The sequence below is a fragment of the Hyperolius riggenbachi genome, chromosome 2, assembly GCF_040937935.1.
Source record: "Hyperolius riggenbachi isolate aHypRig1 chromosome 2, aHypRig1.pri, whole genome shotgun sequence".
Taxonomy (NCBI): Eukaryota; Metazoa; Chordata; class Amphibia; order Anura; family Hyperoliidae; genus Hyperolius; species Hyperolius riggenbachi.
The window spans coordinates 47,962,348-47,975,643 of record NC_090647.1 but is presented as its reverse complement, the minus strand read 5'-3'; the positions used below and the strand labels follow the sequence as shown (position 1 = coordinate 47,975,643).

The 13,296-nt window shown below is 44.2% G+C and overlaps 1 protein-coding gene across 14 annotated transcripts in view; it reads right to left on the bottom strand.

Annotated features, from left to right (window-relative positions):
• The window catches only part of SYTL2 (synaptotagmin like 2), a 206,458-nt gene that overhangs the window by 98,016 nt on the left and 95,146 nt on the right, over window positions 1-13,296 (bottom strand). For 7 of the 14 annotated variants that reach the window (XM_068266748.1, XM_068266752.1, XM_068266755.1 and 4 more), the window contains exons 1-2: window positions 12,258-12,350; window positions 8,795-9,168 (exon numbers count right to left, since the gene is read on the bottom strand). In XM_068266748.1, the coding sequence (XP_068122849.1) occupies window positions 8,795-8,895 (101 nt within the window). In that variant the 5' untranslated portion in view covers window positions 8,896-9,168; window positions 12,258-12,350. Of the gene's footprint in view, window positions 1-8,794; window positions 9,169-12,257; window positions 12,369-13,296 lie in introns of those variants that run through there. The other 7 variants (XM_068266760.1, XM_068266761.1, XM_068266762.1 and 4 more) reach the window with 3 other exon arrangements.

The following is a 13,296-nucleotide window of genomic DNA, read 5'->3' as shown; positions in this document are numbered from 1 at the left end:
GAGCTTTTTGTCCCTAGGGTTGCACCACGGACAAGGGGACATGATTTGCAGGGTGGAGGAAAAAAAAAAAGTTTTTGCCATCTATTTAGAAAGGGGTCATTTACAGGTTAAAATCTGGAACATCTTCCCTCAGGAAGCAGTTATGGCAAACGCCATGTGTGCATTTAAAGAGGGCTTGGGTGCTTTCCTTGCATTGAAGGGCATCCACGGCTATAATTACTAGGTCATTTCTGAGTTGATCCAGGGATTTATCTGACTGCCATCTGGAGTCAGGAAGGAATTTTTGCCTTGTAGGGTTTTTTTTGCCTTTCCCTGGATCAACTGGGATATGTGCAGGTTCAGGATGGCGTTTTTATTTTATTTATTTATTTTCTGGATGGACTTGATAGACGAATGTCTTTCAACCAAACTAATTATGTAACTACCCTCTTTCCCTGAAAATAAGACCTACCCTGAAAATAAGCCCTAGCTGGAATTTTGAAATATAAGCCCTACCCCGAAAATAAGCCCCAGCAGAAGTTAAAGAGGTGGAAGAGTCAGCCAGTAAGTGGGGACACAGTGGTGCAGTGCCAATCGGGCACTTATCCTGTCATCCCAGCACACAGCAAGGTTATCAGCTGTGTGCAGGGAGGACAGGGCAGGTGCCTGATCAGTACAGTAGCATACTTTCAAATCCATAAACATCACAGCACAAAGGCACAGGAAATGTTCTGCTGAGAGACACTTCCTAATAGAAATATAAGACATCCCCTGAAAATAAGCCCTAGCATATCTTTTAGAGCAAAAATTAATATAAGACACTGTCTTATTTTTGGGGACAGACGGTATGTAAGTTGGCATTCACCACTAAGTACTGCCAGCATTTAGTTAGTCTTGTTCCGGATAACAGGGACTATTACTGTAGTAATAAAGTCATAGGACTTTCTATAATATTTATTCTGTTGTGTTCAGCGGTGTAAGCAGAGAATCTGGCACTTCCTCTCTCGTCTTCCCATCAGTGGCAATGAACAGAGGACTCGATTAAAGGACAGAGAGGCTTCTATATAAATACACATTAGCGAGATCAATAAACATTCAGCGGGATGTGCCTATGCAGCGGGAATAGAGAAGCCACAGCAGATAAAGGACACAGGAAGCATTAGCAGGCTGGAGGTAAATCAGGAAGTGGCAGGAGGCAGATTATAGATGTCATTAGAGGCTTTCAGAGAAAACTAACCCATTATTACCAACATCTATACTATCGTATTGCTTCATGTCCTCAGTGCCATCCTATAACCAGCTGAGATCAGTTCAGGTTAACCCTTCAGATTCTGCTGTTAAAAAACTGGATCATAGGATACTCTTTATGTGCATTCTGTTTATATATACTGTATATAAAATATGTTTTTTAATGGTAAATGTGAAATATAATGCACATAAATTGAATCATTGGCAGCACCAGATAACAAAATCTAAGCAAGAGCCTCTGTCTTGGAACAGCTAATGACCTAAGGAAAAAGTTGCACCATACAGTAGAACGACTCACACAGAGGGACATTTTCTCAGGACTCCCCTTGATCCCCAAAGAGCAGAGAAAAGAAGAAGAGTGTTGAAGAGTGTTCTTGCTAAGCTTCCTCAGCTATTCACATATCTCCCACAGCCAACCAATTTAATTAGTGGTCGGGGGGTCCACTGTGATCAAGGGAATTCTCCGCCCTCCATATTAAAAGTAGCAATGACTTTTTCAAGGGGAATATTTAATTGCTGCCATTCTTGCACTGTTAAAGGCACAAGCCTCAAACCTGGTACAGTTGGTCATTGGGTGACTGGGGTTCAAATTCAGAAAAAGGGGTGGAGCCACAAACAGCCAAATCAGATTTATTTCATTTCAATGCATATTATTGATGATGCCAAAGACCGCAAAGCTCACAAACTAGGTCATTGAGTAATTGAGTACCGTATATACTCGCATATAAGCCGACCCGCATATAAGCCGAGGTACCAACTTTTCCCTTACAAACCAGGAAAAAGTGATTGACTCGCATATAAGCCCCCTTCACAGTAGCTAGATGTGCCCCCAGTACAAGTCAGCCTCCATTTCCATAGCCAGATGTGCCCCAAGGATGATACAGCTGTGTCTCAAGGCCCCACTAGATGGCATCATAGATATGAGACACAGCATTTGCCACACAGGAAGAATCTCCGATCATTGCACAGCTGACACATTGCTTGCACGCTTGGCTCTACAAGCCAAGGCACACGGGTAGTCCTGAGAAGCACACTATGCACACCATGTTGCAAGGGATGGGGGCACAGACACAACAGGGAGCCAGTAACAAAACCTGGCCTTAACAAAACCTGCCCCAACAACTGCTCTGCTCCACTGACTCGCATATAAGCCGAGGGGTTAACTTTTCAGCACATTTTTTGTGCTGAAAAATTAGGCTTATATGCGAGTATATACAGTAATTGTGGGTAAAGGTTAGAAAAAAAGTGGTCGGAGCCAACACCAGCCAAATACATACCCGGGCAACATCGGGCCATCAGCTAGTTTAAAATAAACACATGATGTACTTGCAAATTACAATATTACATACTTACCTCGCTGTCAATTCCTCTCACAAGCTCACTATTTTCTTCTAACAACAATTTCTTCCAGTTCTGACAAGATTTAGTCAGAACTAAAATATATGAGTTACTGTCAGTTATATATCAGTTGCTGTCAGTTATAACTGAATGGACAACTGATGTGCAAGGTAATGTCCATGTATCCCTATGGCTCAAGTGGGCAATATTACACCTTAACAGTGTGCTGTGCAGAAAGCGGTTATGGGGGTAATGGACATTTTTAAAATGGAGGACAGAGAATTCCATCAATCACAATGGATAAACAGGATGCAGGAGAGGAAAGAGATCGATGAGTAGACTATATGGGAGGCAAGTATGACGTGTGTATGTTTATTTCACTATTGTGAAAAACGTAAAAAAAAGTTAATGTACATGTAAACAGCTACAAATAAGAAGTACATTTTTCCCGGAGTAAAATTAGACAAATGACTTTTCTCCTATGTTGCTGACACAGTAGGTGATAGAAATCTGACAGAACCGACAGGTTTTAGACCAGCTCATCTCCTGATGGGGGATTCTCAGCGTTTTCTTTATTTTTAAAATAACTTAGTGAATGGCAGTTGCTCCGTCCAATTGCCAAAAAAGGTGTACAGTGAGCAGGGAGGCTGTCCAGCATCTTTGTATAAAATCTTTTTCAGGAAGTGTCTTTATAAAATAAAGGCCATTACAGAATCCCCTATGCAGAGATGGACTAGCCCAAAACCTGTCGGTAATGTCCGATTTCTACTACTTGCTTGAAAAAAATAAAATAAAAAAATAAAATAGATGTACTCCCTTTTTGATGTTGCATGTATAAAACTGTCTGTACCAAAGGATTTAAGCCCGACGAAGGCTACAAAGCCGAAAGCTCGCTTATTCTTATTCTTTTCAGTTAGCCAATAAATGTCATCACCCTGATTTAAAAAACTTCTTGATACTACTTGCTGTAAGTGAATGCAACGCAGGAGAAGGGTAGTTAATGGCTCATTTTACTTTGCAAGAAATGTACTTATTTGTACGGGTTTACATTTAATTTTAAATTTTACGCTTTTTCATGATAGTGGACCTCTAAATATTCAGTTCAGGTTTATGTACTCAGTACAGCGCTGCGGAAGAGGTCGGCACTATATACACAATACTAAATATTGATTTTTAAACATGGCATCCTCTCTATCATTGCAGATTTCTGTACATTTCCAAGCACAGCAGAACATCGGATGGAAGATTATTCAATTCCGCACGTTCTTTGGAGATGACCCCGCAGAAAATGCATTGTAGATGTCTATATATAATGAAGTTTAACACGTCTCCGGGAAATTCCAAAAGCATCTTATACGTATCATAAAGCAGAGTAAATATTTCACTTCTGCATCATAAAGCCAGCATTCTCCCCTAGAAAATTATCCTCTCCTGGAATGTACAAAGCGAACCTTTGCTGAGAGCGCATATAAAAGCCTGCATAGTAGACCTGTGCACAACCTGCTGTCTGGCAGTCATGGTGGTTGTCTGGGTCCAGCTGTGCTGGAGTCATACCTGCAACATGCAGGCAGTGGAGTGGAGGCGAACACCTGCACTATGTTCTCATTCCTACTCCGGGACTGACATTACAAACAGGATTCTCAACAGCAGCTTCCGTCTCTCAAAACAGGCCCACCTTAAATGGCTTTTAAAGGGAACTGGAGGTAAGAAGCATATGTAGGCTGCAATAATTTCTATCTGAAGACCGCTCCACGCCCATGGGCGTGGCCGCGGCAGCAGCCCCAGGACCGCCTAACGCTGATTGGAGTCAAGTCCTCGGGCTGCAGTTTGCAGGAGATCGCGTGCAGGATGCGTGTGCATCTCCTGCTCAGGGGCGGAGCTCAGCCCCCTCTACGCCATCTAACAGTCTGCCGAAATCAGCGTCTATTTAAATGTACATCGCTGCGATCGGCAGATGTGACACGGCTGTCCCCCTGGGGGACAAGAGAGCCATCGGCTCTCATAGGCAGAAGCCTATGACAGCTGATCGCCAGGATTGGCCGGCTGGGGGGTAGGAGGTTTAAAAAATGAAAAAAAAAAAAAAAAAAAAAAGAAATTGTAAAAAATAAAAAAACAAAGATTCATAAAAAAAAAAAAAGAAATTGCAAAAAATAAAAAAAATATTCATAAAAAAAAAAAGAAACACGGGGGGGGGGGGGGGGGGGGGGGGGGGTGGGGCGATTAGACCCCACCATCAGAGAGCTCTGTTGGTGGGGGGAGATCACTCGCCTGCTGTGTTGTGCGGCCCTGCAGCTTGGCCTTAAAGCTGCGGTGGCCAATTACAGAAAAAACTGCCTGGTCTTTTGGGGGGTTTAGCACTGTGGTCCTCAAGTGGTTAAACAAAACAAGTTGCTTGGCCGTCCTGCTGATTCTGCGTCTCTATTACTTTCAGCCATAGACCCTAAACAAGCATGCAGATCAGATGTTTCTGGCTCATGTCTGACTGGATTACCTACAAGCTTGTTTCAGACATTACTGATGCCAGTTGATCAGCAGGACACCAGGCAACTAGTATTATTTAAAGGGAGCCCAAGGTGAGAGGGATATGGAGGCGGACATGTTTATTTCCTTTTAAATGTACATTGCCTGGCATACTGCTGATCCTCTGCCTGTAACACTTTTAGCCACAGACCCCGAGCAAGCATGCAGATCAGATGTATAAGACCTATCGGATAAGATTAGCTGCATGCTTGTTTCATGTGTGCGATTTAGACCCCACTGACCAGAAAGATCAGCAGGACTGCCAAGCAACTGGTATCATTTAAAGTGAATGAGAGGCGAGAGATATGGAGGCTGCCATATTTATTGATTTTTAAATATCTGTTACCTGGCAGCCCTGCTGATCTGGCTGCAGTAGTGTCTGAATAACACCAGAAATAAGTATGCAGCTAATCTTGACAGATCTGACAATGACAGAAACACCTGATCTGCTGCATGCTTGTTCAGGGTCTATGACTGAAAGTATTAGAGGCAGAGGATCAGGAGAACATCCAGGCAATCAGCATTATTTAAAAGAAAAACAAACATGTCAGCCTGCATATCCCTTCTCACCTAAGGTTCACTTTAAAAGCCATGTTCACACCTTCAATAACTGTCGCTCAGAAAGATCATTCTGGGAGTGTTCTGGGAGCGATTACTGAACAGATCACAGTGCTCAGCAGCCTGTTCTGTTTTGTGGAGAGGGGAGGGTGGAGGATGAGCGAGGGAACCTTTCAGTAGGGAATACAGGAGAATAATAAGGGCCGGTTCACACGGACGCTTGGCGGCGTCTACCGTCAAGCGTTCGGGACCCATCGGCTATACTCTCCCATTCAAGTGAATAGGAGCGTTTAGCATTGCGCGGTTACCGTCGATTACCGTCGATTGCATAAACGCGGCGTTCTGATCCCGATTTAACGCATAGTTTCGGCCGTCCCTAGAAGCCGCATGCAACGTCCAGGGACGGCTAGCCGGCGCGGCTTCATGTCCCCCTGCGGGGACGAGAAACGCCGATCGCGACGATCTCTGTACCGCCGCCACCAAACGGGACGTCACAGGACGCCGCGACTTCCTGGCCGCCCCAACGCCGCTTGCCGTCCGTGTGAACCGGTCCTAATACAGGTCTTAGTGACCCAACATGACATATCCCTCACAATGGCATGTATGGCACAGAGGGGACACTTGCACTCTGCTAGGCAGACACACAATTCTAGTAATCTGGTAAAAGTCTGATGTCTGTCCAAGACAGACCTAGATTCAAGAAAATGGAAGATTTTAGAATTTGTAAGGGTTAAATGGGATCTCTGCAGTGGGCCAATCAAATTCAGGAACTGATGAATTAATTAACAATTTAAAGGATACCCGAGGTAAATGGAGGGTGCCATATTTATTTCTTTTTAAACCATATCAGTTACCTAGCAGCCCTCCTGACCCGGTCTCATACTTAAGTTATTGACCCGGAACATGCATGCAGTAGATCAGGTACTCTGACTTTACTGGATTAAAGGACACCTGAAGTGAGAGGGATATGGAGGCTGCCATATTTATTTCCTTTCAAGCAATACCAGTTGCCTGGCTGTCCTGCTGATCCTCTGCCTCTAATACTTTTATGCTGGGAATACATGGTACGTTTTTGAGCCACTAAGCCACTAAGATGATAATTTCAGACATGTCCAATCTCCCGTCGGATCGATTCCGTGCTTGATTTCGCATAGGGAACAATGGGAAAAGATAAGTGGATCGACTGCGGAATGGAGCACGAAAATCAATCGGGCGCAAAGTCGAGCGCGAAAAACATACCGTGCATTTCCAGCATTAGCCAAAAACCCTGAACAAGCATGCAGCAGATCAGGCGTTTCTGATTCAATAACGTCTCTGAGCTGGTTTCTAGTGCTATCACCATGGTGATAAGCATGTAGTAAACTTAGCTCTTCTGTCTTTACGTTAAGGTGAGATCTCTTAAAGAGACTCTGAAGCGAGAATAAATCTTGCTTCAGACCTCATAGATAGCAGGGGCATGTGTACCCCTGCTAAAACGCTGCTATCCCGCGGCTAAACGGCAGTCCCTTCACCCCCAAATCCCCCCTTGCAAAATCCACGACCAACTTGGTCGTGGATTTTGCTCCTCCTGGAGGCAGGGCTAACGGCTGCAGCCCTGCCTCACAGCGCGTCTATCAGCGGCGCATCGCCGCCTCTCCCCCGCCCCTCTCAGTGAAGGAAGACTGAGCGGGGCTGGGGAGAGGCGGAGGTACGCGTCTGATAGACGCGCATGAGGCAGGGCTGCGGCGGTTAGCCCTGCCTCAATGTGGAAGAGATCCCCCGCAGCACAGAGGGGATTTGGGGGGTAAGGGACCCCCGTTTAGCTGCGGGATAGCGGCGGTTTAGCAGGGGCACACATGCCCCTGCTATCTATGAGGTCTGAAGCGAGATTTATTCTCGCTTCAGACTCTCTTTAAGTTAACTCTTCAATCCTTAAAATAACTACAGAATTCTAAAGTCAAAGACAGACAGTTAATTAAGTGCATGTGCAAATAACTTCAGAGGAGGTAACTTAAGAAATTAAGAGATAAGATAACTCTCACTGTGAAAAACTTATCTCTACACCTTAAAAGGTGCCCATACATTAGAATGAATATGGGCAGATTCAACCCATCAACAAATGTATCTCTAATCGAATCTGATTAGAGATAAATTTGTGTCTAAATCGAATCTGCCCATACACTACAGGCCGATTCCCGTCTGATTTCAGCATGAAATAATCAGGGAATCTGCTAAACCGCCGCGTCGCCACCGCCATGCTGTATAAATGTATGCAGTGTGTATGCATTTATACATTACCTGTCCTGTAGCAGCCTCCATGCGGTGACCGTCCATCTCGGCAGGTAAGCCGCATACACGCTACCGAAGCATAGCGTCTGACGTCAGCCGCTATGCGCCTTCGTGACGTCCGACATAGCGCCGCCGGCGTGTATACGGAACCCGGCGAGATGGACGGAAACCGGGTGGAGGCCGACACCGGACAGGTAATGTATAAATGCACTACACACTGCATTGCAGCGGCGGGGGTTTTGTCTCGTCGAAACTGTCGCCGTACCACCGCGCACTCGACCAACCAACCTTGGCCCGAAATTTTCCAGCATGCGCGATCGACCCTGCGGCCAATTTCTGTTCCGAAATTGCTTGCTAAGTAATAGTTATAGCGCAGGTCACTGAGGGAAAAAAAAAATACATTTTGTATGTTAACATGCATTTTAAATTTTTCAAAAATAGTAGTCCATGTTCGTATCAAGGACTGGCCAGAATCAAACAGACAGAATTACAAAACCAGCTGCAAAAAGAAAAACAAACAAACAAAAAAAAAAAAAAAAGGAAAATTAAATCGTTGCCCAAAGCAACAACTCAAAATCCTGCATTCATATGCAATTGATATGTGAAATTACTTTACGTGCAGTCTTCTTTGCAGCTGTCTTCGTTAACCTGCCCACCGATCTACACATTCCATTCTACTTTGAATAAATGCCGTTTACCTGCAGCGTTCTGCATCTACATAGCAATCATCGCAGATCAAATGCAGCGTAAGAAGCACTATAGCAGTATCTCAAAAAACATTTGCTGTGCATTCTGCTCTGGAGTGGACAATCCTTACAGCACCGTAAGGCAAGATAAAAACACAATATTATACGATTCTCATGACCGAAGCAAAGCCTCTTACCGGACGCGTTCATCCTCTGCTTTCTTCAGCTCGGAATCTCTGTTCAGGACCTTCAGGATGGACTCCTGCTCCGCTTCCGTGAGAAAGCTGAGATCAATCATTTTGAGTTCCGGAAATCGATAGCTGTGACAGGCTGGATGGAGGGGGGCTGAGGCAGACAGACGGTCTCACAGGAGGCAGGAGGGGGCGCGGCAGGCCAGTACCGTCCGGGCTTCACTCTCAGCAGAACTGCTGTGCATTACTTTTGGTCAGGAGAATTTTGGTCAGGATCCACATCACCCGTTTGGCAAGGTCACATGCTCCCGGGCCGCACAGTCAGGTGTCGCTTAGAGCAGGCGAGTCCAGGCAGACACAAGTATGTACAGACACATCACCTACAGACAAAAATACACAAAAGTTAAAAAAAGGAAGAACACAAACCAAATTTAAGAAGGCCTATACAGTAATAAGGCAAATGTAGCGATAAAAAGGACATGCTTAGCTTTTTTCTTTGTGTCCAGCAGGTCTTAAAGAGAACCTGTACTCAAAATAAAAGTCTAAATAACCATACACAGGTCATACTTCCCTACTGTGTAGTCTACTCAATCTTTTTCTCCTCTCCTGCATCCCATTTGTCCACTGTTATCAATGGAATTCTCCTTCCTCCATTTTAAAAATGACAGCTACCCCATAACAGCTTCCTGGTCAGCACACGGTTAGGGTCCATTCACACTAGAAGCGCTTTTCTGAGAGTTTTGCGAATTCACCTTCATTAAAATCGTGGTAAAAATCGAGGAAAAAAAAAAATCACAGCGATTTTCGCGTATGCGATTGCAAAATCACAGTAATTGTTCTGCGATTTGTACCGTGATTTTACTGATGGTGAATGGGAGCGATTTTAAAAACCACTAATCAAATCACAAATTGCTCAGAAAAGCGCTTCTAGTGTGAATAGGCCGTTAAACTGTAATATCACCCACTTGAGCAATAGGGAAACATGGACATTACCTTGCACATTAAATTGTAACTGACAGCTGCTGATATATAACTGACAGAAACTTGTATATTTCAGTTCTGACAAAAATCTTGTCAGAACTGGAAGGGATCACTGTAAGAAGAAAATGGTGAGCTTCTGAGAGGAACTGACGGTGAGGTTAGTATGTAATATTCATGTGTAGCTACGTCACGTGTTTATTTTAAATAATTTTACTCGCTTCAGGTTCCCTTTAAGATGCCCATACATCATTTGACTTGGTGGCCGATCAAGTACCCAAGTCAATTATCAAAACAGATGCAAGTCTGTCGCATGCCCAATCAACGATTCAATCAATTTTGGCCTGAAATTGGTTGAATGTATAGATGCTGCAACAAGATGTTGGGTCGACGTGGCTGATCGGGTGCGCGGCTGTAATATCGGAATGAGCGACCAACATATTGTCTTATGTATGGGCAACTTTAGAATTCACGTTTTAAAGCAATGGGCACAGGAAGTGAGTGTGCTGCATCTGGCCTCCTCAATATATATGTGAGGAAAGCTGTTGGTTCCCCTAAAAGATTTGTCCCACTTCAAAACTGTAGCTGTAAGGCCTGAAACACACCAGAGGAGTTTTTCTGAGCGTTTTGAGTTTTTAAATCTGCTGCTAATGTTATCCTACGTTTCTGTGCACACTGGAGCAATGAGGTTTTGTAAAAAACAACATAGCATTACATTGGGAAGAGCTTTTGAAACCTCTAAAAGCTCTTCCCAATGTAATGCTATGGGTTTTTTTTACAAAACCTCATTGCTCCAGTGTGCACAGACACATAGGATAACATTAGTAGCAGATTTAAAAACTCAAAACGCTCAGAAAAACTCCTCTGGTGTGTTTCAGGCCTTACAGTGAAGATTTGCAAAGGAAATTGGTTGCTATGGGCTACAAATACTTCCACATGAGGTCACCAATTTATCTTGCTTGTTGACGTATACTTGAAGTTAGAATAATAATAATAATAATAATAGAACTGCTGCAGTTTGGCTGTGGCAGCAGATGGGAGGCTGAAATGCTCAGCAAACACGCAATTAAGCCGCCCATCTGAAAGTGGCCATAGCCCCTGAACAAACATGCAGATCAGGAGCTCTGACTTAAAGGGGAACTGAAGTAAGAGGTATACGGAGGCTGCCATATGGATTTCCTTTTAATCAATACCAGTTGCCTGGCAGCCCTGCTGGTCTATTTCTCTGCAGTAGTATCTGAATAACACCAGAAACAAGCATGCAGCTAGTCTCGTCAGATCTGACAATAATGTCAGTAACATCTGATCTGCTGCATGCTTGTTCAGGGGCTATGGCTAATAGCATTAGAGGCAGAGGATCAGCAGGGCTGCCAGGCAACTGGTATTGCTTAAAAGGAAATAAACATGGCAGCCTCCATATACCTCTCTTCAGTTCCCCTTTAAGTGAGACTGGATTAGCTGCATGCTTATTTCAGGTGTGCGATTCAGACACTTCTGCAGCCAAAGAGATCAGCAGGACTGCCAGGCAACTGGTATTGTTTAAAAGGAAATGAACATGGCAGCCTCCACATCCCTCAGTTCAGGTGTACTTCAAACTAGGCCGCTTGCAAACAATTGAGGAAAAAAAAAAAAAAAAAAGTGGTCTAAGGCCTTGTTCACATCTAAAAATCGGCAGAGATTTTCGATTTTATGGCGCTTTCTCCTCCCAGCGCTTAGCTGCGCGCTGTGATTTTGTATAAAAGCATTTTTCAAAGCACTTTTGCAGAGCGATTTGTTTTTTCACTTCCTGATGCAAGTCAGGAAGTGAACTTTGACCCGGTAATGAATAAATACAATGTAATCTTAAAAGCGCTTTTTACAAGCACTTTGCGATTCTCCTATACCTTCCATTGAGCAAAAAAGCTCTCAGAAAATGGTACAGGCAGTGCTTTGCTGAGCGGATCAGAAATAAAAATCGCTCAGATGTGAACACTCATTGCACAAGATTTTTAGGGCGATTTTCAAAATCTGAGGCTTTAAAAAAAAAGGGAAAAAACGCCCTAGATGTGAATGAGCCCTAAAGGTGTCCATACACATTGATGCTCTCATCAGATTCTTCTGCTGGCAATCTATTTCCCCAAAATGACAGATACATTTATTTTTTTTGTTGATTTTGACCAAGAAGCGATTGAACATATTGACCGGTCAGAATGGGAAATTTAAAACCGATGGCGTGGCAAAAGCATTGGCAGATCGATGGCCTATAGCTTTACATTGCATGAAATAGCACAACTCTGCAGTTCAATCGTTTTTCAATAGATTCCCTGCTGGATACTCTGGACTGGTTTGAGTTAATATAGGTCGTGTTATAAAGCACATAACAAAAACATGCAAAAACACAACTACACTACATTCCCCTCATAAAACGTCAGGCCCTGCTGGTTTCCCCAACTCGTAATGCTGGTTTTCAGTTTTTACTGCAGAACAAAACTATGCAAGACATGCAGCTTACATGACCCTGTGCTACACGCCTCCTATACCATACCCGACATACACGCCTAGAGGCCCGCAGACAGTTATAACCCCCATCAACAGCCGTTACTATAGAGACAGCAGCTTACTGCCAGCCACTCCCCCAGGCTCTCTCCTCACCAACTGCAGTGGTCAGCACCTGCTAGGCCTGGCTTTGCAGAATCAGTGGTGTGCTTTGGACAAGCCAGTAAATGAATGTCAGATTAGGCCCCTGGTTGGCTGAGATGCGGCCCTTCTGCATGTGTGGCCCTCAGGGTGACCTATGAGCGAAAGTTCCATTCTAAACTGGTCACAGGCAATGTCATTTGTTTACATAGAGCTCTATAGTACACGGTTAGGCATGGGGATCACACAGCAGCAGTTTCAGACGAGTTTTTGAAGCGCCAGAGATTGGCAGCGCTAGACTAATTAAAGTTAATGGATGGGGAAGCCACAGGTGTGATGGTGATTTCCACTAATCACGATTGTGGGATCTGCAGCATGTTTGGAGCATTCCTACCGCAATACAAAGTATAGGATTGCAGCAAAAATCGCTTTGTAAATAGCTATGACAATAAGCGTGGGTTTTTTCCTCCCTTTGTGGATAGTAAAATCGCTTTTGCACAGCTGTTTAATTAAACAGGGGCTATTAAATCACCCAAGACTGCTACAAAAACGCCCAGAAAGCGCAAATGCTCCTTGCAGTGGGCCCCAGGCTTAGAGCTGGTTCACACTAGGACAGACTGCGCTGTGTTAGTGCATTGTCCCTCTGTGAGGGTCAGTGGCGGACAAAGCCAGTGATGGACCCCTGTGCAGAATACATGAAGCGGGCCCCATGTGAGTAGTCATAACAGATCATAACAAATTTTAAACTTGTATATGACTGGGGCACACGTTAACACGGTTTCTCTTGAGTTTCAAAGAGAAATACATGGATTAAAGCCTAGAGGATAATCAGGCCCTAAACTAGTCCAATTGCATGGGCACTAGAGGACATGGGGCCCCTGTGCCACTGCACGGCCTGCACAGGCCTATGTCCA